Raw genomic sequence first — 27,180 nt, forward strand, 5'->3', positions numbered from 1 at the left:
GGAACCCTCCACGCACTCAACACCGGACGATCAAGCACCTGCTACCTGGCCGTCCCGAAACGGACCCACAGACCCTTCACCTGCCGAAACTGCAGCTACACCAGCATCCAGCCTGCCGACCCATCCGCCAATCAATCCAACCACCTTCGCTGCATCCTCCTAAAAACCCGCTCTGCCAGGAAACACGCCGTCGAACTCTGGGACCTACTCGACACCCACACCCCTGACGTCGCATTCCTGACCGACACCTGACTGAACTCCTCCTCAGCACCCAACATCGCCATAGCCATCCCGGAAGGCTACAAGGTCATCTGCAAGGACCGCACCAACGGAGTAGGAGGAGGAATCGCCATCATCCACAAGAACACCCTCAACATCTCCACTAATGATGCTGACACCCTCTGCACCACCGAACACCTGCACTTCCAAATCCACACCGACCCCAACACCACCCTCAGAGGAACACTCGTCTACATACCCCCGACCCCGACCCCGACCACAGTTCTGCGACTCCATCGCCGACCTCGTGAGCACGCACGCCCTCGCCTCCACTGACTACATCCTCCTCGGGGACCTGAACTTCCACCTCGAGAACAACAATGACCCCAACTCCTCCACCCTGATTGATAACCTCGCCAACCTTGGACTCAGACAACTCGTCACGACGCCCACCCACTCCGCCGGCCACACGCTGGACCCCATCTTCTCAGCAAGCACCCACGTCCGCTTCAACCACACCACCGAACTCCACTGGACCGACCACCGCTGCATCCACTTCACCTTTCGGGAACCCGTCACACCCCACCGCACCCAACAGATGCCACGCCGCAGCTGGAGCAAAGTCACTGATGACCAGCTAACCACCACCCTCGCCCAAAGCCTACCCGAAGACGCCGCAGCCCACAACCTCAGACAATGGATCGAAGACTCCCCCAACACCCTTGCCCCAATCAAGAACCCCTCCACCAGCCACACCAGAAAGAAAGCAAGCTGGTTCTCCCAAGACCTCCAGGCATCCAAGAAAACCTGCCATAAGTTAGAGAAGAACTGGACCCGCGAACGAAAGCTAGCAGCTCACAAGGACGCCACCGCAACCACCAACACCTCATCAGATCCGCCAAGAGAGCCTCCTTCATAGACCGCCTAGACAACAATGCACACAACAGCAAAGAGCTCTTCAACATCGTGAAAGAACTCTCCAACCCCATCTCCAGCGCCAACGACATCCCACCCTCGCAAGAACTGTGCGACTCACTGGCCACCTTCTTCCGCCTCAAGATCACGGACATCCACAACAGCTTCAACACCGCGACCGCCCCGGCAACCACCGAGACATCCACGACCACCACTCGCACCAACCGCCTGACCTCCTGGACCAACATAGACAACAATGACACCATCAAGATCATGAACTCCGTACACTCCGGATCCCCGACAGATCCATGCCCTCACCACATCTTCAACAGGGCCAGCACCATCATCGCACCCCACCTCCGGAAGGCCATCAACAGCTCCCTCAAGACAGCGAGCTTCCCTGAGGACTGGAAGCATGCCGAGATCAACGTCCTACTGAAGAAACCCACGGCTGACCCCAAGGACCTCAAAAACTTCCGACCCATCTCCCTGCTCCCGTTCCCAGGGAAGGTCATCGAGAAGGCCGTCAATATACAACTAACCAGGTTCCTCGAGGAAAACAGCATCCTGGACTTGTCCCAGTCCAGATTTTGCCGCAACCATAGCACCGAGACAACCCTCCTAGCCACGACCAACGGCAACAGAACCCTGCTAGACAACAGTGAAACCGTGGCCCTCATCCTCCTGGACCTGTCGGCTGCCTTCGACACGGTCTGCCACCACACCATACGCACCCGCCTCCACGACGCAGGGATTCAAGAGAAGGCCCTGGACTGGACCACCTCTGTCCTCTCCGGTAGAACACAGAGCGTTCGCCTTCCTCCCTTCCGCTCCGAAGCCACCGAGATCATCTGCGGCGTACCCCAGGGCTCTACCCTCAGCCCCACGCTGTTCAACGTCTACATGGCCCCGCTCGCCCTCATCGCCCGACTGCACAACCTCAACATCATCTCCTACACCGACGACACCCAGCTGATCCTCTCCCTCACACAGCCAAAACCAAACTCCACGAGGGAATGACAGCCGTCGCCGACTGGATGAGAAACAACCGGCTGAAGCTGAACTCAGACAAAACGGAGGTCCTCATTCTCGGGTCCACCCCCTCGGCTTGGGACGACTCCTGATGGTCCTCGTCGCTAGGAACAGCCCCCACCGACCACGCACGCAACCTAGGGGTAATCCTCGATTCCACCCTCTCCATGACAAAGCAGGTCAATGCCGTCTCCTCCTCCTGCTTCAACACCCTCCGTATGCTTCGCAGGATCTACAAGTGGATCCCCAGCCAAACCAGAAGGACGGTTGACCAAGCTCTCGTCAGCAGTAGACTGGATTATGAAAACGCTGTCTATGCCGGAGCCTCGACGAAGCGCCTCAAACGGCTCCAACGCATCCAGAACGCTTCAGCATGTCTGATCCTCGACATGTCGCGCCGCAGCCACATCACACCCCGCCTGAAAGACCTGCACTGGCTCCCCATCAATAAGAGGATAACCTTAAAGCTCCTCACCCACGCACACAATGCACTCCACAACACCGAACCAGCGTACCTGAACTGCCGCCTCAACTTCTACACCCCCATCCGCCAGCTCCGCTCCGCAGACCACGCCCTCTCCACCGTCCCCCTCTTCTGAGGAGCAACCACCGGCGGTAGATCCTTCTCCCACCTCGTCGCCAAGACATGGAACACCCTCCCCCTACACTTACGGCAGACAAAGGACCTACTGACCTTCAGGAGACTCCTCAAGACCTGGCTATTCAAAAAGTAGCAGCCCCCCCCCCTCCCCTCAGCGCCTTGAAACCCTAACGGGTAAGTAGCGCGCTTTACAAATAATATGATTGAATGAATACAATGCAAAAATCTGCAATGACAATAAAATAATGGTTGAACTGATATTACATATTTTTGCACAGCTGTGTCTGGTTAAGAAAGATATATTTTTCTTGTGTGTTCATAGGTTTCCATGCAGATGCTGGCAATGCTTCTTGAAAGCCAAAGTGAGATACCATGGCAAGCTGTACATTACCTCACTGGTGAAGTGGTATACGGTGGACGAGTGACAGACAACTGGGACCGTCGATGCCTGTTAAGCATTTTGGATACTTTCTACAATCCTGCGATGTTACAGGAAGACTACGCATTCTCAAGTGATAGGGTATGATGTTCATAAATTTCAAACCATTTGCTATAATTTATTTAAAACCATTTGCTATAATTTATCAATGAATTAACAATATATAAAATATTCTCTTATCCTGAGAGATTTCAATCCAAGAGCAGACAATCAAACCCATCAGCTCAAGCTCATTTGCATTCCTTGTAGCCCTTTCTTGCCACTGTTTGGTCCAAAAATCTAATCAAATGCAGACCATAACTTGAACTGAGTCTAAACTGTATGACGATGGTCCTTTCTGCTAGCCCAATTAATTGTCTGATCTCTGCATGCTTTTACACAATGCTGTTTAATTCCTTTTTGCTTGCTGTTCTGTATCTTACAAGAGGCAGGTTTGAGAAGGTGCTGCCAAATAATATCATATTGCCTGCCCAGGTGATGTATGTTCTGTTAGTTCTAATAACAACTACTATGTTAATGAATAAAATGTAAATAAAAATTGACTGATAACAGTCTCATTTTACTTCTCATCACTGATCAATTTGAGCCGTTGGTGTCTGTTGCTCAGTACTGGCACTTAATTGTCAACACCAGCACTCTTGACATGGTGGCACTTTTTGTCTAATTTCGAGATAAGCACAATCACAGTTGTTTATAGATTCAATATAAATTGAAAATGACTAATACCTGCTGCCTAAGCTGTTCTTATACATTTAGGGGCCTGTAATAGTCTCAATTGTCACTCTTGTAGGAGTGTGATGGTTAGTTGGGGAGAGGAGTCGACCTAAAATCTGGGGAACTGATTTCGGGTTTCGGCAATGGCGCTGAACATCCTGTGATTCTGGGCAAATCACTTAATCGCTCCATGCCTAAGAAAAATTAATGTGTCCTTATGTAATGCAACTGGTGCTATATAAAGTGCTCGAATACCCGATTCAGATCAAGTTCGCGCTATATAAAAACTCTGCAAAAAAATAAGAATAGTAGTTGTGTTGGTACTGACACTAGCAGCTTTGGCAGGGTCAGTGGGTTGTGCAAGCTGCAGTAGCCGCCTGACAAGGACCCTGGCACTTATTTGTTTTACAAATTAAACATTGATCCTCATCCTACATCAAAGACCACAAAATCAAGTGCACACAGGTCCTTTATTTGTGATATAATATAGAAACTACGAAGTTGCTAGCATATAGACTGACATTGGCAATTTTCTTTATCAATATGTGTTTACAAAAGTTTTAAAAAGAAGGGCAGTTTCAGTGGTCTTTTGTGGCATTGACAAACCATTCACTCTGCTGGTAGCAGTTCCATATTACATACTCTACCCCTGGCATGTCCTTTCCCTTCTTACACTGTTCATGGTCTCACTGCATCCCCCCCTAGTGCTCTCCCACAAAGATCCTTGTAGAGCTGCCTCCCTTTTCACAGGTTTAGTGAAGTAGTGTGGCTCACTGGTTAGAGGCGGCAGACCCGAGAGCAGAGGACGGCCTGGGACCAGGGTTCGATTCCCGGCGCGGCAGGTTTCTGGACCAGGGTCAGCGGACTCGATAATTCTCTCGCCTCGGTGCCCACTCTGATCAGCGATCACACTCGGCAACTCTGGGCATTAGCTTGCCTCAGCTTCACGAACGGCCCCACCAGACTGCCGGGGATGCCTGGTCTCACCCTGGAGATACCCATTAAGGGACCATCTCTCAGGGAAGCCAGGAAGGGTTTCGCAGCGGTCGAAGCGCGGAGATACTCCCCCGGGAGTGATTCTAGCGCTATATAAACACGCAAATTAAATTAATTAAATTTAGGTGTTCCAGCTGTTAATCAAGATGCAGCACTTGCACCTTATATGACCACACTAAGATCAGCAACTGTTTTTCCAGTGACAAAATAGCGCCCATTTCAGTTATAAGGTAGTGCTCTAAATTTGCTTGCAAGTTAGTGTTTAGTATATACAAATATTGTCTAATTGAAAAGTAACAATTTCATGCTCTCTTTAGGTTTATCGACCTGTGTTGGAAAGTGCAAGTTTGCAAGACTGTGTGGCGTACTTGCAGTCCTTGCCCGACACTGATTCCCCCGACATCTTTGGAATGCACCCGAATGCTGAAAGAGCCTTCCTGGAATCACAGACTACTGTCTTCCTGGACACCATCATCACTATGCAGCCCAGGATGGAAATGGACAACCTTGTTGTTAGGTCAGTTGAATAAATGATTTTCAATCTGCAAAAAATAATATACACAATAATACATTCCATCCAAATTGCAGCACTTAAAAAAAATAGGAACTTCTTAATTACTTTGAGCTGTGGGCTTCTCTTAAAGCAGTTCATGGATGGATGTAGTTGACAGACCATTCACTTCTTCATTGGTATTATCTTAGTTGAGGTGCACCTTGTCGTGTTCAATTGGCAAATGTTTGGGCGGACCCAGTTAGACGTTAGACACTACCATCATATACAGTGCCAGTTCACAGTTGAGTGTACCTGAACACCATAGTCCCTAATCTCAGTTGTCGCTAGATCCTTTGCTTGGCTTCCTCTGCTTTTGCTCATGTCTAGCCAAACCTGTATCAGACCTAACATGCCTCATCCATGGAAGTATTTTTATTTCTAAGTCTTGCTGTGTATTTACTTATGGAAATCTCCTGGAAGTCTTTTTTCAGTTTTTTAAAGTTTTAAACACAGCTTTCAAATGCCATATATTTTATAGCATTCCAAGTTGTGCTCGCTACAAATATGAATGCTTTCATAAGTACACTATTTAGTGTTTCATTATTTTCTAAGGCCTGAAAATACATCCATATGGTCCAGTTATTTTTCTCATTCATTTCATGTACTTGTATACCCTCTATGCATTTCAATTAACAAAACCATCCTTACTTTGATCTCTTTTGGAATTAAATATATTCTCCATATTTGAAAATGTCCATAATTTTCATGTATTTCTCAAATAATATTCCAGTGTTCATCAAATATTCCATTCTCTCCAGACTTCATTCTAATCTTCCCTGTCCCTCCGGCGCCACATGAACATATGCTTTGAATATCGCCCTACCTGGTTGTGGGAAGTTTGCCTGGCATATGATGTCCACTAGTTCTAGTGGGCACCTTGCACCAGTCTAATCGACCCTTATTAATGGTGGTTGTAAAGTCAACCTTATAAAAGCTATCCTAGTGGTAGCATGAACCAGCAGCCTTCAGGCTAAGACTTCAGTAGGCGAGTTAGGCAAGTTGTTTTACCGTATATAATCCCTTGAGTACCAAATGAAAGGACACCACAGAAGGTATATATCAAATATATATGTATTTAATCTAAACACAAGCCTTCTGCACTCTTTATGAGGTCAGAGGTAAAAATACAATACAAGTCACGCAGTTAATATACGATAAGTTGCACAGTATACGTTATGCCCTAGGGGCCTCACAAACCATATACTAAGAAAGTGGTATAAGTACCACATGAGAGTTAGAAAGCAGGCCTGGGGCCTGTGGAATTGCTGGGGCTACTCTACTCGACCAAAGGATAGGAAGGCGGAGACCCACGGGAGACGCGTGCAGTGTCTAAACACAGACGCAGGTTACCATTGACTTTCTATGGGAAACAAAGAAGTTACAAATATACAATTTAAGGACTCTTCCGGATGGACTAGGATGGGAACCTTTTAAACTAGGACACTTTGAGAGTCAAGACCTACGGGAGCACCGGAGTACTCGTGTTACCTCACCCAGGGAAGCCGGGTGCATAGGTGTCATTTTGTGTCGGGTTTCGTCGTCGTTTTCTATGGCGAGCTTCAAAGAAGTGCTGCAGTCGACCAGAGCAAAAGTGTCCAGGTGGATCCAAGGGTGAATCGAAGATCTGAAGAACCTGAAAGCAGAAGGGACAGAGTCTGGCTCACTAGCCAGTGACCATGAAGGAACCAGGAAGGAACCAGGCGATGTCCCACAGTACACTTGTGGAGTGTGGGGAACTGGGCTTCAGTGCAAATAGTGCTCATGGCTGGGGCTTCTCATACCCCAATGCACAACTTACTGAGGCTTTAGAAAAGGAGTGCAGATAGCAAAATGCAGGATGTCCAGGGTGTCCGGACCTACGTCTCTCTTGTCTGCCACGGGTCTCAGCTTTGCTGTGGATGTGGGTCGGAGTCAGAGAGGTTTGGAAGTCCAGTTCCTGTGTCACAGAGTCTTCGGGATCCGACGGGAGCCTTGAAACTGCAGACCGGCAAAGATGCTGTTTGTGCCTGTTTGCACAGGGTGGTCACTCCTTGACCACAAGGGAGATGTCTTCCGTCTTCCATTCAGAATGGAACGTCGATGGTCTAGGATATGTCTTTCAAAGATTCGTCCAGGAGAATCTAAAGTCCTAGGGACACAGCTCCTATACTTATACTAAAGATGGGGGCTGGACTACCTGGCTAGGTCCCTCCTATGGGTGGACCTGAGAAGGGGGTGGTTAGACCCCTTTCCCTATGTCCAGTTTTGCGCCAGAGCTGGGGCTGTGTGCCCCAGCAACCGGTTTGAACTGGGCTTTGCATGGAGCACCTTGTGTCTCCCAGGCAGTGTCTAGAAGCATTCACTGAATGCAGCCCTCCCTGTCCCAATACACAAAACCCCTGTCAGGGGAGGTGCCAGCACCTCCCTGGATAGGGAACCTATTGTCCAGGCCTCCCGTGCCAGGGTTTCGTCCAGCAACAGGAGGTCAGACTCGTGTCTGTGGCAGCAGCATCCATTTTGTGATGCTGAGGCTCTGTTTAACTTTAACCGGGTAAACCAGTAACTACATGTCTTCTCCCTCTAGAAGGGTGAAATGCTACCCCCGCCGCCAGAATTGGCGGGGGTTAGTATTCCAAAGTGTTTGACACCTTACACACTTTTGATAAAGCCAAACCAAAGTTAGCATTAATTGCTAGGATTATAATGCACTGAAGAGTATATGGTATGGCTATATCATAGAACAGCTATAAGGAGATGGTTCCGAAAGCTGCAGAGGGGCTCAGCTCATGCCAGGGCACCCTCTCACATAAAACCAAGCACTCTGCCTCCAGGATTATCGAGGCCTACCATAGGAAAGGCTTATAGGTGTATATGTGTCGACATATAAAGGTAGATATAGAAATACTATATCTAAGTAAGGGGTGATTACACCGCCTTACCCAGTCTGTGTGAACAGACCTGTGGTGTCAGTTTGAAAGGCAAACCAGGGGTGGCACAATACATGCTGCAGCCCCTGGTAGGCCTAAGGTGCATCTATGCCCTGGGTACCTATGGTACACTATACAGGGGCTCACAAGAGGGACCCAGTAACCAATCCGGTATGTACCTAAAGTACATGGTATCAATTTAGAGAGAGAACAGCTGGGCTGTGGGTCTGATTAGCAGGCCCACAGCCACACTAAAGTCGAAAAACCAGAGAATCACAGCAAAAAGTGGGGGTGACCATAGGAAGCAGACCCTACTCTCCTACACTGGTGCCCATCCACGCCAGCCGCGGAGCTCTGATGCACCTCTGAGCGGTCCTGAAGCTGGCGGTGCCTCTTTTTCCGTGCTGAGGGGTGGCTGGTGGCTGATTCGGGCAGTCCGGCCCTGACACTGCTTGCACCCGTCTTGCCTGGTGGCGGAGGGAGTAGGGAGTAGGGGACTGTCTGCTGCGGTGCGGTGCCCTGCCTGCACGGTATGGCCGCTGGAATAAAGGCAGGGCGGTGAATTGTTAGCCTGCCCGGAGCTGTGTGCATCGCAGCAGAGGTGGCGGGCAGACGGAACTAAGGCCCACAGCGTGGCAGCCATTACCTCGGGCTGCGGCCTGCCCACAAGTGCCGGGCCTGTGAAGGAGTGATGCCTGGTGCAGTGAGGGGCAGCTTGGGTGCTTGCCTGGGCAAGGAGTCAGCAGTTGAGACCCCCGCTGGGCGGGTGTGCGATTCCGCGCCGCTATAAGGAGAAGCGACTGTGTCTGTGCCCCGCTGGAGGCGAAAGGTGCGAGGTGAGGAGAGGAGGGGCGGCTGCCGGGGACCAGGAGCTCGGTCCGCGAGCCGGTGGATGGTGAGAGGGCCCCGCGGGTGGAGTAGGCGGTGGGCCTCGTTGCCTGAACTGTGCTTGGAGTGCTTTGTGCCCCCCCTTTTTTTCGTTTACTGCCCGAAGGTGTGGCGGTCCTGCGGGGGGGGCGTGGGTCCCTCAAGCGGAGGCCTACTCGAGGTGTGGTGGTGGCGAGCCTTGCTGCCTAACTGAGACCTGGTGATTCTGGGAACAACGAGGGGCCTTACATCGGCCCGTACATCGGTGGGCGGTGCCTTATTACCGAGAGCTCCCCGAGGCCTGCGATTGTGAGAGTGCCCCGCCGGAGCCGTGTGTACTGAAAAAGACGTGGCGAGTGGATGGGTTGAGGACCACAGCGTGGCAGCCATTTTCTCGCGCTGCGGCCTGTCCACGAGTGCCGGGCCTGTGAGAAAGTGAGGCCTGGTGTGGTGGGAGGCAGCTTGGGATCTTGCCTTGGCAGGGCGGCAGCGTTTGAGACCCCCGCTGGGTGCTCGGTCCGCAGGTCGGCGAACGGCAGGAAGCCCTAGAGTGGAGAGGGAGCTGGGCCTCAATAGCTGTGGCGGTCCCGCTGGGAGAGTGCGGGGGGACTATCAGTGTGGCCCGAGAGGAGGACTGTGTCTGCAGTGGTGGTGAGCCTTGGCCCTCCCCCGCCTTGGTGATTGTGTTTACCCTGCTGCACTGGGACCCCTGCAGAGTGCGTGAGACTTGAGGTCGGCCCGAGACTCGGAGTGCAGAGCTCCTCTACTTTCTTTGGCTGGGTGCTGCAGTGAGGAGCTCTTTGGCACCTTGGACGGAGTGAAGGCTCTACTGGATGGAAATTGGGGTCACAGGCAGCGTATAGCTTGAGATAGTCCTTGCACTGAGGCGGCCTTGGGCGGTCGGCAGTCCTGGGTACCTCCTGGTGCTGTCCCTAAGCAGTCCTGCTGTGTTGCGGGGGTCCGGGAAAGTGGGGGACTCACCATTGGCCCGTACGTCGGCAGGCGGGGTCTCCCTGTTGAGATTTGGACGTTGGCTGCAGAGTGAAATGGTGGGCACTGCTGAGGCCTGTTTGTGCCCTGCCCGCGGGATTGGATTTGAAGGCTTTGGCACCTTTTAGCTATGGAGCGCCTTTCGTTGAGCATGGATGCCGAATACGCGGAATTGTGGGGCCCATTCCTACAACTCCTGTCTAAGGACTTAAGGGAGGTCACATGCCCGAAGTACCTACAAATCCTTCAGCTTATCCCTTTAGAGCCTTGGGGAACTACTAAGGTTGTCAGAGCGGTGGTGGGTGGGCCTAGGGGAGGTAGGGAGTATGAGGTGGAATTTGAGGCTGATGCGGAGGAGGGTGGGGAGTGGCGGTATGGGGATATGGGGGGTGTGGGAATTGGGTGTTTATCTTTTTTATGTCTGTTTTCTCCGTTTTAAAAGTGGTAGCTAAGCACCTGAACTGGCTGCTTGTTGCAGCCCAACTCTTCCCTCGTGGGGTCGCCCTCCAGGGTGTAGGCCCGAACATAGAGAATGCTCTGCCGGCCAGTGGATGTAGGCAGCTAAGCTGTGTTCTGAGATATTTTACCACTCAATAAAAATGATGGATTCTAAAGTTCAAATGCATCGCAGTCTGAGAGAAAATATGTTCCTAATAATCTCAAATGCTAGATTATCGAACTGTGCTTAGTCTCTTTTGTCAACTAATGCTATAGAAATCCAGTGACTTCCAGTTTTTCATTCAGCCCAAGAAGGATTCTTGGGCTAATTTTTTCATCCACGAAGCCCCTCTTCTTTATATCAATTTCCTATTTTTATCCACTATCAATAAATTCTACTACTTAGAATATAATCTGATTCACATTGAGTCCATAAATGTTTTTTTTCCAATCATGAATTTTCCTTTTTAATTCTTAAGTGACTCTTATGTTTCAACAAACATATTCTCGCCACATTCTTAGTTTGACTGATGAAGAAATGTCTGCATGTACATTTGATGCTGGACATGCCATTTATCTTAATACAAGTTGCAAAAATATCCCAGTGTGTGGATATCCGACTTCATTCGATTACATTACGTTGTTACAATGTGTAAAATGTAGACATTGATATGTCTTAGACGTTCTGAAAAACATTTGTTGCGATCTAACTGTTGCCAGTCTTGTGTTAATCACTTAGGGCCAGATGTAGGAAGCCTAATACCGGTCGTTAACGGCCGAAATTACCGAATTTCGGCCGTTACCGACCGGTATTAGGCTTTTCAGATGTAGGGGCCTAATTTAAGGATTCGGTAATTTACCGAATCTGTAATTTAAGGAATCAGTAAATTACCGAATTCTTAAATACCGATTCGGGAAACTACTGAATCCTTAATGTAGGAAGCACTCAAGAGATGGTTGATTTTGATGTGATCGTGCAGTTGTGCATAGAATGATCTTTTAATGATACTACAAATGAAGGGTATATTGGCGATCATCCAGTAGTTAACCAGGTTATTGGCATCTATGGTGCTTTCTTTTGGAATTGGAAGATCAGGTCTATCTTGATGGTAGTTTCTAACGACTTTCCTAGAGGAGGGAGAAACTGTTAGTATTGAGACGTTTCTGAGATTGTCTGCAGAGGGTTTTGTTGAAAGGTAAGGGTAAGCCATCATTGTTTTAATATTTTATTATGATATAATTGGAAATACAATGTTAGTATAATCTGTCTTATTCTACTGTGGACCTCATTAGAGTTCAAAATCTTACTAAAAAAGTATTCAATTGAATTGACATCATCTTCAGAGGAGACGCATTTGAGGGATAGGAAGTTGAAGGAATGCTATTTTTAGGTGTTGCAATAAGGAGTGCTTTTTGGGAGCAGACTTCCTATTGTGATTGTACTATCTGATTTTATCACTGAAGAATAGGTTGATGGCATGGCACTTTTTTATGGAGTATGGGATTAGGTGGTCTGGTAAGGTACTGATGCAATGCTTTATGGTCTAGAACAGCGTTTGGCTTCTGTTTGCTGCTTCATTGTTGATATTGGTATAGTGTTTAGTGTCAGGTGATGTGAGGAGTTTTCTCTGTGTAGCACAGGAGATTTTGAGTAATGTAAGGTCTGTGGACTATCCGCTCTACTTGCATTTCTTTCTTGTCTGTACATGCTGCGTTTGTTAAGTGTAATGTCCTAGCAGTACACTTGCGCTAATGGTTTCTGTTTTTTGTTGTTACGTGGATACTTGTGTGGTTTTCGAGGAATGAGCTGAATTTGTTGAGAAGGATATTGTCTCAGGGCTTGGTGATGGGGCAGGAGGTAGCTTGAATTGTAGGTTGTTGATGGAGAAGTCCTTGAATGATCTAAATAGTTGCTGATCTCTTTTGGATTCAGCATGAGTTGGTGATTGGACCTAAAGCTGGGTGATGAGAATGTTGAGATGTTCAGCCTAGGCAAGATGTATGAGTGGCTTACATCAGATGACTGGTGAGGCGGAGCAGATGAGGTTGCACACGTGTAATTTGGAGTCATAACATTGGATGTGAGTCAAAACGTTGGATGTGATACTATATCATGTTGAGCTTGTTAATGTTGTTAAGGAGGGTGTCTCCTGTTTTCTTCATACATACAGATTTATGTTAAATTTGCAGCTGTTGAAAAAAGGGAAAGTTAGCTCTCTGGAAATTATTCTTGTGTATGCTCTTCTGGTCAGTCTTTCTGATTGCCCCGATTGTAGGATATTTACTTTTTCCGTGTGGTCACCACTAATTTTTCACCATTCGCTGGACTGTATTTTATTGTTAGTTTTTAGACACAACACACTGGGGCACTACTGCTTAGTGCTTGAGCCACATAAAACATGGATAATTGGCCAATCCCTGAGTAGCCAATCCATGATTAGCATATTTATATTTTCTATAAGGTCTTAGTTTATGGTGTGCAAATACAACCATGGATGAAAAGTTAACTATAACCTGTGGGCTGCAGCACTTAGTGTGCCATCCTCTAGTATGATAAAATAAAACATGGCTTCAGGCCTACAACTGTAGACTGACTGCTGCAGTGTAATCCTGAAGTGTGAACTGTTAAAATAACTCCTTTTCACAGGTAGAAGTCGCCCTTTTAAATATTAGTGAGTCACCCTTATGTAAGCCTTGTAGCCCACAGGGTCGGGTGCATGGTATTTAAAAGTGGGACATGTAGAAAATCAATATTACCATGTCCCTACAGTGACAAGGCGCAAAGATGTGATTTTCACTGTGGCCGGGCCTAGATGCCTTATATAGAAAACCAGAGAGCATATTAAATTACTTACACTACTAACTCGAGAAAGGGACCAGCTAGAAAAATATTTAAACCACTATTTTTAAAGGTTAATTAAAATCCAATTCAATGATGAAGTTGGATATTTTTTTAAATATTGAGGAAAAGTAACTTTTAGAAAGTTACATTTTCCCTGTATGAAGTTTCTGAGGCAAATATGTATTAACTCATGAGCAACTCCCACCTTGTGCTACATTTGGTGTGAACAAGGTGTGAAACATCTCACAAGAGCAAAAAATATGCTGGCCTGAAAGTGCACAGATGACTCCTGTAAACTCCACTGAATATTCAGAGTAGTGGCTGTGGGCATCCTGTGGCACCACAGTGCCAAACTTGCTTAGCATGTACTAATTGGGACACACTTGAAGGGGAGGAACAGAATGCCAAGATACTTCTTATGTATCACCGGTCCGGATGCTGAAGAGCACAGTTTTTGTCCTATCATACTTCTGTCCCTGGGGTTGTTGTTGGAAAGTAGATTTTAGTGTTAGATGTGGGATGACACTTTTCATTCCCCTATGACATTCCCACACATACCTAGTCCTCAGAACCCAAATTCAGTGTGGCTGCACACTTTGCCCATCTTGAAAATGCCCTGACACAAGGCATTTTATGTTTGTTTGCAGTAATACAAACAAGATCTACTGAAATAGTGGGTTGGGTTTGCCCTGGGTTCTTAAACCTCATTGGTGACAGGGTATCCAGGAGTCACCCCCACTGACAAGCTGGTGCCAGGTTTTAATGTGGGACCTCCTAACACCCACTTAAGAACACTTTCTGGCCCTTTGGAAGAACTGAAAAGCACCATACCTGATGCCAATGACCTGAGGTGGAGCCCAACAAGACTGGACCTGCTCCTCCTTGTACCAAGCACAAAAAGCTGTACTCACAGGGTCAATCGGCTATCCTCTTGTGTGGCTACTGGAAGTAACAAGCTGCAAGAGGCCTATTACCTGGAATGACCCACTGACCAGTAGCAACTATACCTGGACTGGACCTTCCTCGTGGTCTCTGCTGAAGTGGCCCCTAAGTGCTGCCTCCTAGGAGCCTTAGAAGTGATCCAGAGAATTTGCTTCAGAAACCCAGAAAGGTTGGGACTTAAAAGACTAAGGGCCAGATGTACAATGGTTTTTTTAGCGTGCGCAAGTGGGTTTTAGACCTGTTTGCACATGCAAAAAACCTGTTGCCCATGCATTAACCCTATTTTGCGAGTCGCTAGTTAAATAGCGACTCACAAAATAGGGTTAGCGGCTCGCTATTAGGAAAGGGTGTTCCATGGGCGTCCCTTCCTAATAGCGAGTCCAACACCTATGTAAGAATGTTTTGCGACCGCAATTGCGGTCCCAAAACACTCGCAGTTTACCACCCTCTTCAACAGGATGATAAACCATTCACAAAAGGGAAGGGGTCCCCAGGGGCCCCTTCCCCTTTGTGAATGGGTGCGGAAATATATTTTCAAAGCAGGCTGTGAGTGGTCCCAGGGACCAATACCTGCCCTTAAATAATGAAACAAAAACATTTCTTTTCTTTTTTTTTTAATGCATTCATTTTTTTTTTTTTTTATTTAAAAGCAGTCCCAGACATGGAGGCATGCTGACCCCAGCAGGCCACCATCCCTGGGAGTGCCAGCCATTCCCAATGGGGTCGCAAATTGTGACAGCCTCATTATTATGCATGAGGCAATCAATTTGCAACCCAATTGGGAATCGCAAACAGTGTCTCAGACACCGTTGTACATTGAAAATTACGACTCGCAATTTGACGCAATTTGCGAGTCGCAGTTTCAAATGGTCGTACATCAGGCCCTAAGTCAGAAGGTAAAATCTTAGACCAGTACAATCCTGGTCCCACGAATCCCACGAATCATCGCAGTCAGTATGAGATCCCAGTCTACCGCAACCATAGATTATCATTCGTGCCTAGCACTTTTTGGTGATATTGCTTTTTAAAATCTTAAAAATTCATATCTCTGGTTACCCTTATTGTATTTTCGTCGTATTGGTATTGTTTTGCTTAATCAATTGTACTCTATTTTCCTCATTTGGTTGGGGCGTTTTATTGCTTGGTGTTTTGACTTTATTACTGTTTCGGTACTGCCATAAATACTTTACACATTGCTCAAAGTTAAATCTGTCTGCTTTATGCCACAGCTGCCATGGGGTTGACCTCAGGTTAATTTAGGGACTCTGTAGGTTCATCCTAATAAGAGTTGTGATTATTCCTTGAGGTGGGCATTTGCCCAGCCCAAATATTTATACAAACAATAATCCAACTTCTTACACCCTTCAATGGCTTCAAATGGCCTATCCCTTGAGGATCGAGTGAACAAATGAGTGGATTCATCACTGTGCTAACCGAGAGCTGACATGTATGCAAAGGACATGTCATAATCCATGTCATCTGATATTCTAAGCCTGTTCCAAGTAATATGTGCAATATTCAGAGTTCTGACAATTATTCAGAAGCAAGGAGGGGAATGCACAGTTTTTCTCTGGCTTGCCATTTATTGGAGTGAATTATTCAGCCTTGCCATTGAACACATCCATGTAGCTAATTAATACCAAGCAGACACCAGCAGCTTTGAAGATACCATCTGAGGCAGTTAGCATAGCTGCCAAGGTTTCAGATTGCTATGTGTGACATTTTCATAATTTCAGGGTAATTATGAGTGACATTTAAACAACTATGAGTGACACTTTCTCGCAAGCATAATCAAGCAATGAACACAAGGGAAACACATAAATATCATAAGTTACACTATCACTGCCAAGTACCACGCATCAGGGGTAGGACTAACACACACAGCTGCCAGGTTTTCAGCATGCATATGAGTGACATTTTTATGTTTATTCTCAACTTATGAGAGGCAATTATGTCTATCACGAGTGACACTTTGAATAACATGTTATCAAGAGAAATTAGGAAGAAAACGTGTATTGGACAAAATAGCAAATCATCCATGCATTGTAATACCTAGATTGGATCACCAAATCCAACAGAAGACAGTTTAGGATTTCTAAAGTTGTTGTGGATTAGCTCCCTTATTGCTCTTCTGACCCCCTCCCTTTTTAGGCCTCGAAATAAACAAACCAACGACAGAGCAGAGACCCGAGGAGGGGCGGGGCAATACCAGGGTGTCAGAGGAGACAATCACAGGGCCTCATACAGGGCAATAACTACATCAGAGGGGGCAATAAGAAGGTATCAGAGGGAGCATTAATAGGGAATAGTGCTGGCAATAACAATGCATCAGAGGAGCAATAGTGAGGCACCAGAGTAGACCTTAATGAGACAGCAGAGGAGGCATTAACGCCACAATAGAGTTCAATACTGGCATCAAAGTTGGCATTAATGAGCCATCAGAGGGGGTATAACAGTTATATAGAGCAGGCAATAATGGCATAAGGCAGGACAATATTAGCACATGGAATGGGTTAATAACAGGGCAATAAATAAGGAAATCCTACTACACCAGAGGGGGCGTTGAGGGGGGCGGGGGGTTCACATAGCATCAGAAAGGACAATGATGGGGCATCAGAGGTGTCCATAACGGAGCACAGTGCAAGGAATATCAGCAAATTAGATAAGGCAATAACAGGGCGTCCTAGAGGACAAAAGTGGCGCTTCAGATGGGGTAATATTAGGGCATCATAGGGGCTATAATATCATCAGAGGGAGCAATAATAAGGCATCAAAGAGGACAATAATAAGGCATCTACGTGGGTAACCAGACATGACAATCATATAGCACCAGTAAGGGCAATAACCAGGTATCAGACACAATAACGGGTCATCATAGAGACATAGAGAGCAATAATGGAGCATGAGGACCTGAAATAACATGATCTGTCTAATAAAATACACAGGCTCTGGCTGGTACGTACTTGGGCCACGGCCCAGCCGCAGATGATTCGAGTGTCTGTGTTCGGAGGAATAGGACTGTGGTGTTTCAGGCGGTTGGTGCCTGCAGGCGCCGCTGCAACTCTCTCTGGCCTGCAAGGGCTGGCTGGGGCACTGCATGCATACTGAGTTCACTTCAGGCGAGGCCGCTGAACTCCGTTTCTGGAACACCTTTCACACTTTATCATCTAACTCAGTCCTGCCAAGTAACAAGCATCAGGTGTGACACTCAAGCATTTCAGTGCAGTGTTCCACATCACCACACTGAAATGCAATGTCATATATTTTTTAAAGCTACTCAGAAACTTGTGTGCAGGGTCTGCTACCCGGCGCTGCACTGCAGGCTCACTTGCCAGCAGAGCTGGCTCAGATAATAAACAGTTAATCTAACTCTCTGGCTCAGCCTCTGAGAGTCAGTGAGGAGCTACAATGTTACAATCTGTAATTTCCCAGTCCCGCTGCACGCCGGCCGCGCGGCTGTCAATCACTGAAGACACACACTGAACTGTCGAAACCTCGACCCGGGCGCGGGCCCTGCCCTCAACTCAGCAGAGGTTGCTAATGGCTGCTGTGGCCCCGCGGGGGGGATTATTAATCGGATGTGACCTCATCACGCCCGGCTGCCTGCACAGGAAGTGAAGTCTCTGGCCGTTAGAAGCGGTGGGGGACTTGAGAGAGACAGACAAGTGAGTTGAGTGCCTGCTGCTTCTCAGCCTGCGCATAAATTTAAATATTATTACCGCCCGGCCGCGACACTCACTGTGACTGACTGTCACTACAGTCTCAGCAATCATGGGCCCGCGCATCAGGCATCGTGATTCTCCAGATGATTGCGGGAGAGTCTGGAGACCCCGTGCGGCCTGGACAATATTAGTAGCCGACCGACCCAGCCCCAGGGCAGAAAACGGTTCTGGAATCAGAGGAGTTTAATCTAAAATAGGATTCTTCAAGATGTCATCTATCAAATTTGTATCTTCTTCCTTAGAGCTCAGGAGGCAAGTGGTCAACTCCACCTGTGGTACCAACACTTTATCCCTTGACTCCACACTGGCTGTGCCATGGAAGAACAAAACTACTGACGTCTGTGGCAGAATAAAGATTAAGATTTTGATCACTGGGAGTGGGAAGTCAATATTGAGTTTCCATCTGTAGTTCTAGAAAGATCCTGCATGCACTTTGCCTCAGGTCTAGCCAGAACAACTAGGTCGTGATAAAGCAAAGTCACTGACTTTAGGACAAGAAAGCAATTGTCCCTATTCTGGTACATAAACAAGGGATGTACTATGTTACCGTGTACAAAGAATTACAGAGAATTTTGAGTTCATACTTTCTCAAAACAAGCTCAACAAGTTTGTGATATCCAGATATATCAAACAGGAGACATGGCAGAATACCATAGCTCTGATTACTCCAGAAGACGCCCTTACCATGCTGGATCTAATGGGTGATATCTTTACTATTCTGATCAAATCTTGTTTTTGCATCTTGTTGAAAATATCTCCAAGAGTAGTCATCATAGTACTGACTTCATTAGCTATATCTCCACAACCAGAGCCTGTCAGCTTGTCCCTACTTCGACAAAGGCATCACTGGCCTATATCAACTGAGCCAAGTTGGCAAATGCTTTGAAAAAATGTGTTCAGTCAAATCTTCTCTCCCTTTAATCCATGTACATCATTGATGTGAAGAACATCTAGGTGGAAAGATTCACTTCAATTGTCCTTTGGTGAAAGATTTATCTGTGACATCACAAGATGGACCTCTTCTTCACAGAAACTAAGAGACACAGACCAATATAACAGTAATTTATTATCTACAGTAAGTTACTATGCTAGATAAATCATGTCTTTCTAGCTTCTCCTCTCACTGTGGTCTGGCAAACCCCCATACACATCCAATATTACCTTAGAGCTGCTTGTGAACTAGATAACATGTTACACATACACACAAACATAAGATAAACCACCACACACCTCCTTCCTTTACAACTGCTCATGAAAATGTGCATGGAGAAAGTTAGCAATTCCACTGTATGCTAACAACATACAGTGGAATTGCCACAACAAACACCAAGCCACACATAGAATATCAAGGGAAAAAATATTGGAAAATAAGTACAAATAGAGACGTATAGATTTACTATTTCTAACTCCGCATCTGCTTACGTTGAAAATATGTTTACAATTTAGGTACATATATGTGGCATTAGGTATAGAAAATCTACACTTACTTACCTGTCAATAATTTTTGGGATGTTTCACCCCTAATGGTATGTCCCACTGATATATTCTGGGGTCGACATTCAGGATGCAGACTCAACATATCCCTAAACTGCACTATTTATCCTCAGACTTAATTCACTCACCTACTGGAGAAAGGCACATTCCTGCTGCCCCACCCATAAAAAATCCAGGTGTTCTTTACTAAATGCTGTGCATAAATGAACAGCTTACCTACATTGTGCAGCATTTGGGCCACTAAACTGACCAGGGTCTACTGATTTCATATCACATCCCAGTGAAAGGCTTACACAGCTCAGCACACTAAATGCATTCTACACTGACCCAGTGCCAATAAAGAATGCCACATATACAAAATAATGCATTTTCCACTGATCCAGTGCAACAAGCACATACTAAAACCCAGAAACAGCCTCATGCACCTCTCTTACGACAACGTCATAAACATGCACACTACGTACAGTAACCTGCACTCCATTGGTGCAGGAAAACAGCACTCCTAGCCATCCAGGTTAAGTAAGGCCAATACAAGATCATTTGTAGACAGGCAATGGGTACAATCATTAGGAATTGAAGACCTCACTTCAGCTTTTTAAGTATTCCACAACAAACACAGATTACAAAACTAGTGTAATATGGACTACAAAACAAGTAAGCATATTTATGCAACAGAATCCTCTGTCGGCCGGACTTAGGAGCACATGCATCAATATTGCTTTTTGCGATTCCTTAATTGCGAAAAGTAAGGAATCGCAATTAAGGAATTGCAAGCTGCAATGCATCAAGAAATTGCTAAAAAAATAGCGATTTCTTAAAATTCCTTAATTGCGATTCTCTAATTGAGAATCGCAATTAAGGAATACCTCCCCATCCGTTCCTATGGGCCTAGTGGCCCATAGGAATGAATGTGAAGACATTCTTAATTTGCGATTCTCCATTAGAGAATCGCAAATTGAGAATGCAATTTCAAGGGTGCAGGGGTGTCCAAAGGACACCCTGTTGCACCCCTGAAATCTGCCTATAAGTAAATCTTGCACACACACACATGTCCCAAGGGCATGTGTGTATAAAATAGAGCTTTGAAAAATGCACTTTAGTGCATTTTTCAAAGTTTTCGCAAATAACTATGAAGGTCAACTTCATGGTAATTTTCTCCCCTTATTTGCGAATTTGCAAATGTTTTAAGTTTGATGCATTGCAATTAAGGTATCTCAAATTGAGATTACTTAAATGCAATCGCTATTATTGCGAAAAAGGACAAAAATGGTGATGCATCCCAAAAATTTAAATTGCATTCGCAAACGGCCGAATTTTGCGATTCGCACCATTTGCGAATGCAATTTACAATGATGCATGTGCACCTTAGAGACCAACCTCCTGTCTAACATCTACCCTGATGTCCGACAATTCTAAGATTACTTGATACAGCATTACAATCTGAGGTGGCGTTGTCTAATGTCAATAATGGCACTGTTCCTTAATCTTTGGATACAAGTGCCACAGTTCTATTCAACCATAGAAACAACTCTTAACTTCTTAGCCCACTCTCTTGAAGCGTCTACCAGGCACACATTTATTTGAACAAGTACCACACTATACACTTGCAGCACAGGCAAGATTTTTCCTTTCAAACAATCATCTGAAAAAGCTTAGATAGAAAAATACCAGTGAGTTTAGCTGTTCTCTGTACACAGTGTTTTATTACAAAACAACTGCTGAGAGGCTTAGAGGCAAACATACTACATTGTGAACATAAGAAAATTCCACACAGTTCGCATTAAAATCCCTTATGGCCAAGACTTTATAGAGAGTTGTGAATAATAAGCTGCAACCAAAGCCAACCTTAATCAAGTGCTGCCTTACAAGTTATTCCTTTATCTTCCCAAAAGGCAATACAGTGCTTAACTTTACCAAAACCCTTCTCTCAAATGCAATAACAGGTTATTAACTTCACACGTGTCTGTGAATCGAGCCAATTATTATTGTCCCTTCATTGGATGACCGCTCATAGGCATTGAGACTGCTTGTGTGTTCTGTATTTACCATCACAGAGGCTGGTCTTATGCTCAAATGAAGACAATATAAATAGATCCCATTTGGTTTTTTTTTCAGAGGTGGAAAAGGCCAGGACGAGGTAGTCCTCGATATTGTATTGAACATATTAAACCAGTTACCACAGACTGTGGAGGGTAACCCAGCAGAGGAGGACACAGCAAATGAAACACAGTTCACACTGGGGAAACTAATGTCTGGTCACATTTGGAATACCATTGCTAAAGCTTCCACAGGTAAGGTCTAACTTTGTGTGCACCAAATGTAATGAAATGAAAGAAATTCCCTTGACCCCAACAATTCAGAATCAATTCAGTTGTACTTAAAAACAACTTGCACTAATCAAATTCGGGGGCTATCACCATAACGGAAATAAGACCCGAGAGGGGCGGAGCATTTTAAAGAAAAGGAAGGTCGAATTTTACGCACGGTCAAAGCAACTTCCCTCCATTGCATAAAATTAAAAGTCACGTGCACACCTTGAATCCATGATCAATCAAGGAACAGTTCCTAATAGTAGGGAAAAGTAAGAAGAATCTTTTTAACCCCTTGCGTGCGGCGGGAATTCCCCGCCCATGCTGACTCCGCCTTGCGCGGGCGGAGTCATGACGGAACGGTTCCGTCATCAGCACAGCACACCCGTAGCTGATGACGGAACTGTTCTGTCATCAGCATGCAAGGGGTTAAGGAATAGAGTCGCACGATTCGAGGGGAGAGAAAATAGCACTGCTATCAGAGAGACAGAATCATTGTTGTCTTGATAAAGATGGTGCGATTAAATTGAAGCCATCGAAACGCGTCAACGCTTTAGAAGGCACAATCCAAGAACTAACATAGACGGGTAAATACCGATTAGATCAATGTATCACTAGCTGTGTTTCTTAGTCCATTGTGATGTGCATCTGTAAATGACAAAGGGCAGTGTCTTACATATGTGTTTGTCTCTGTTATGCTGGTCATAATTGTAATTTGTTGTTAATCAACTCCTCTTTGGGTGATATGTACTGTATGTCTTTTTAAGAAAAACCTTTTTTAATATGTTACAAATTGTGATGCAATATGTGGTTTTGATCTTTTTGGGATACATTGTGAATATTTTTTTTAAATAAAACGCTTTGCAATATATACATTGAATATAGTACTCAATATCTTATTGTATTGTCAAACTAGTGTATATGGATATCTGAATTGTTGGGTCAAGGGAATTTCTTTAATTTCGGTAACAAGTACCTTATTTCCCTTGAGCGTGTTGAGGGGTCCCTCTCTGTTTTTTTCAACGCCAAATGTAATGAAGCCTGGTTCCCTGGCAAGCCCTCTGAATGCCTCTATGTTGTCATCCGCAAATCATCTTCAACTATTAAATGCACAAATTTAGTATTCTCAGTCCGCGTGTTCCAGCTGTACCAAACTTTATTTGTTTTCATTTACTTATTTCAGGATTGTGACATGCTGAATAAAAAATGTTTACCTTTTTATTTAAAGTTGTTTCATCAGCTGGCTTCAGTGGTTTCCTTTAATTTGAGCTATTCATCCCAAACATGTCTCTTTAAATGAAATCACACCTAGGCAGAAAATCACTACTTCATTTTAATGAACTCCAGTTGTCAAATGTAAGGTTTACCCTTGGAAGTAGCAAGGTGGTCACTTTGCCAGGCAAGGGGAGAATAAAATGTAACATTACCGAGAGCATCAAATCTTTTTTAGATCTTCCCTGTTAGGAGCAGTGTTGTAGTAATTCAGGGCACAAGTTTCCAATTTCAGATAACACACTTGTATGGAGTAAAGTGACCTCTAACTAACAACTAACAAAACCTCTACCAAAGTAATGAACTGCCTTTCTGAGTGCTTAGCAATCAAACAACTTCTTGCTTGTCTACTACTTGTTTTGGTAAAGGCACTATGGCTTTAAGTGAAACAAAAAAAGCCCTTTTTTGTAATTAGTTAATTAAGGGATGTTTGTTCTCTCGTAGGGGATTTCCATTAAAGTCATAAGCACTGAATAGTCCCACCCAAGTGCGGGGACCTCAGAGCACTTTCAGAAAAAATAGATTATGCAGGCTATAAGCCTAGGCTACAATGACCCAATTCTTCATATTGTACTTCAAAATGGGGCCAGTAGAATTATATATGTGTATAATTTCATGATGTTTTAATAAAACAGCATAAATCTCTTTCACAAACCCTTTTTTGATAGAGCATAGAGATGAAAGAGAGCATCACAGTGTACCTCCATAGGCTATCATTATAAGAGGTAAAAATAGAGGCTGTGCCTTTAAGAACCCAGGGACCACCAGTATCCCATCATCAGGTTGCAGTAACTTCAGTTATTTTTTTCAACTCCTTCTGACAGCACCCTGGAGCTTTGAGCTTGGCCGATTTGAGCTTTTTTCCTCAACATTTTCAATTGAATTTTGTTGATAACAATTTCATCCGATCATTTGGTCTCTCTCTGGCTGTTTCTGTTTTTTCCTGACAGAAGATAGGGGTATGTGGCAGAAAATTGCCATCTCTTTTTGGGAAATGCCATCTCTTTATGAAAGTTGCTTCATGAAATGTTTATTATCTGCCTCCCGGAAAGTCATGTTCCTGAATCTTGTAACTGCAGGAACTTTTCAAGACGCACTTCAGTTACGACAACATTCAGAAACATGACTTTCCAGAAAGGGAGAAGAGTCACCTCCATGGTACTGAGAAGCAAGGAAGCCAACAGAAGCAGTCTGAAGGTGGGACCTCAGGGAGAGGAGAGGGTCAGACCTCTACCAGGGCTCTGTCATCTGGGCCGGTGGTGAACTGCAAACCCCTATGCAGGTGTTTTTCTTGGAAATGCTGCATTAGCGGGTCCTTGGCTAAAATGAACAATAAAGGCAACAACGAGCAACCCATTCTCGTGCCACGTGAAAGGTACCATTTAGTCGGAGTTGGGCCATTGGCTGACTGTATAGCAGGGCAGTCGTGGCATGATGGATAAAATAAAAGGCCATTCAAGGGAGTCAAATGCCTTTTCTGTGTCCAATAGAATTGCCGCTGCAGGGATGTCCAGGCTAATTCTGTGCAGAGTGTTAAATAATGTGCGGAAGTTGAAGGCTGTCGTGCAATGGGGTATGAAACCAGACTGGGCCGTGGAAATGATAGATTCCATTAAGCGAGACAAGCGACATGCCAGCGCCTTTGCCAGTTTTTTGTAGTCTAGGTTTAAGAGTGTTAATGGTCGATAGGAACTGCATAGCAGGGGATCCTTGTCAGGTTTGGGGAGAAGTATAATAACTGCCTCACGTAGGGTGGGAGGTAATATCTGCATCTCTAGAGCTTCTGCGTATACTTCAAGGAGATGGGGAATCAATAAATCTTTATAGGCCTTATAAAAATCTGCTGTGAAACCGTCAAGTCCCGGGGCCTAGGAACTGTTCAGGGCAGAGATGGCCTCATCAAAGCTCTCCTCAGAGATAGGCTCTGCGAGGAAGTCCTGCATAAACTTCTCGAGATACACTAAGGCGACCTCAGACAAGTAACTCTCCTGCTCCGCCCTGTCTGGACCCAATCTAGTGGTGTATAATGTTTTAAAATAGGACACAAACTCCCCCTGGATGCTCAGTGGGTCAGTGATATGCTGTCCCGATTGGGTTCTCAACTCGGGGATGTATGCCTTTAAATATGGAGGTCTAATCATTTGTGCAAGGACTCGTCCCAGCCTTTTGCCTTCGCCATATTTCCTGGCGTTGTAGTATTTCCCCATGACAAGGATCTCCCTCTCAGCGGTATCTTTAAATTCTGCAAGCAGGGACAACCGTCGCCTTTCTAATTTGGGACCTGTTGGCTGCTGTTGTTCAGAATCTAATGCCGCTAGATCCTTTTCCAGCCTGGTTACCGTACTGAGCAAATCCCGCAATACACCGGCATTCTTGGATATACACATGCCCCTCATGTATGCTTTGAAGCTCTCCTATAACATTACTACTGTGTCTACTGAACCAGTGTTAATGACAAAGTAGTCCTCTATTGCTTCTCGTAGTTGCTGTCTAAAAACTTCATTGTCTAATGCGCGACTGGGAAATCGCCACTGCCGTTCAAATCCCTAGGGCATCTGGACTCTCAATGTTAACAATACCGGGGAGTGATCAGAATATGTGCGAGGAAGCGTCCGGATCATATGACACCAGCTGATAAGTTCTGGGATACCAGCCAATAGTCGAGTCTCGTCCATGTGTTGTGACTGCCAGTGTAGTGAGTATAGTCAGTGCTATGCGGGTTTCGCGCACGACCTATGTCAATTAAGGAGAATTGCTCACAAAGTGAGCGTAATACTTTCTGTGCTCGTGATTTGGGATCTGGTGCTTTCGAAGTGGTGTCAAGCAAATGGTCCTGTACTACATTAAAATCACCCCCCAGTAAAAGGGGAACCGGGCCTAGCTGCGTTAGTTTAGAGAGTAGGGTGTAATAAAAGTCCGGGGAATCGTTATTGGTGCCATACACACAGACCAATGCCACCCTGTGACCCATTAATGTGCCCACCACGATGATATACCTGTCTTTGCTGTCACGTATTACAGAATGTAAATGGAAGGGGAGTTGTTTATGTATGAGAATGGCAGTGCCCTTTGCGAAGTTGCTGAAGTTTGCAAAATATCTATGCGATCCCCAATTTGCGGCACAGCGGGCCTGATCACTAGGAGGGAGGTGAGTTTCCTGCAGGAAAGCTACATCTACCCTGTGTCGTAGTAAATATTGCGTTATCTGCCTTTTCTTGCGAGTGTTATTCAGGCCACGGACATTCCAAGTCGCAAAAACCCCCTCTGAGGGGCCAGAATTATGCCCTAACTGAGCCATGGCAGTGGCAAAACTGAGTGCCCAATGAAAATCAACCATGCGTACTTGCCATTTACATCCAAGCGTGTACCTAAGAAAGTCCCAGTGTAGCGAAACGATGTCCCACCCTCACCCCCCACACAGCATCTCCACCCAACCAGAGAGGCAAAACCATCACTATCCAAAACAGTGCAGTACCAACAGGTCCTCTGCATCACTGAAAAGCAAACATAAACGGTACATACTAAATTCACACAAAAATTGTAAGGTGAATACCATTAGGGGTGGTGGCAGCGCCCCTACGGTAAAGTGGCAATAAGAAATGTATACTATAAAGTGATTGGATGAAATCCCAACTTATTAACTCCTTCCATGCTCATGACGAGCTCAGCTCGTCATGAGGCACAGCGGAGCTGCACTCATGACGAGCTGAGCTCGTCATGAACAATGGGAATTATCAAAGATCAGCACAGGAGGGGAAAACCCTTAGCAGCCATGGAGTTAAAGTCTCCATGTGAAGGAAGGTCATTTAAACAATTCAGCCGTGACCGGATCCTGAAAATAGTTCCATGCTGGCGTCTGAACCACTCTGCGGAGGGGAAAGTCTGTGGTCTTCAGCTGGGCGTTTATTGTTAAGTTTGTAAGTGTGGCA

General features: G+C 45.7%; 1 protein-coding gene across 1 annotated transcript in view; it reads left to right on the forward strand.

Annotated features, from left to right (window-relative positions):
• Positions 1-27,180, forward strand: part of DNAH14 (dynein axonemal heavy chain 14) — a 1,270,113-nt gene that overhangs the window by 1,085,903 nt on the left and 157,030 nt on the right. The window contains exons 78-80 of the mRNA XM_086926153.1: positions 3,090-3,287; positions 5,234-5,433; positions 21,786-21,961. Coding sequence (XP_086782279.1) covers positions 3,090-3,287; positions 5,234-5,433; positions 21,786-21,961 — 574 coding nt within the window. The remainder of the gene's footprint in view (positions 1-3,089; positions 3,288-5,233; positions 5,434-21,785; positions 21,962-27,180) is intronic.

This window comes from Lissotriton vulgaris, chromosome 6, assembly GCF_964263255.1.
Source record: "Lissotriton vulgaris chromosome 6, aLisVul1.2, whole genome shotgun sequence".
NCBI classification, from domain to species: domain Eukaryota; kingdom Metazoa; phylum Chordata; class Amphibia; order Caudata; family Salamandridae; genus Lissotriton; species Lissotriton vulgaris.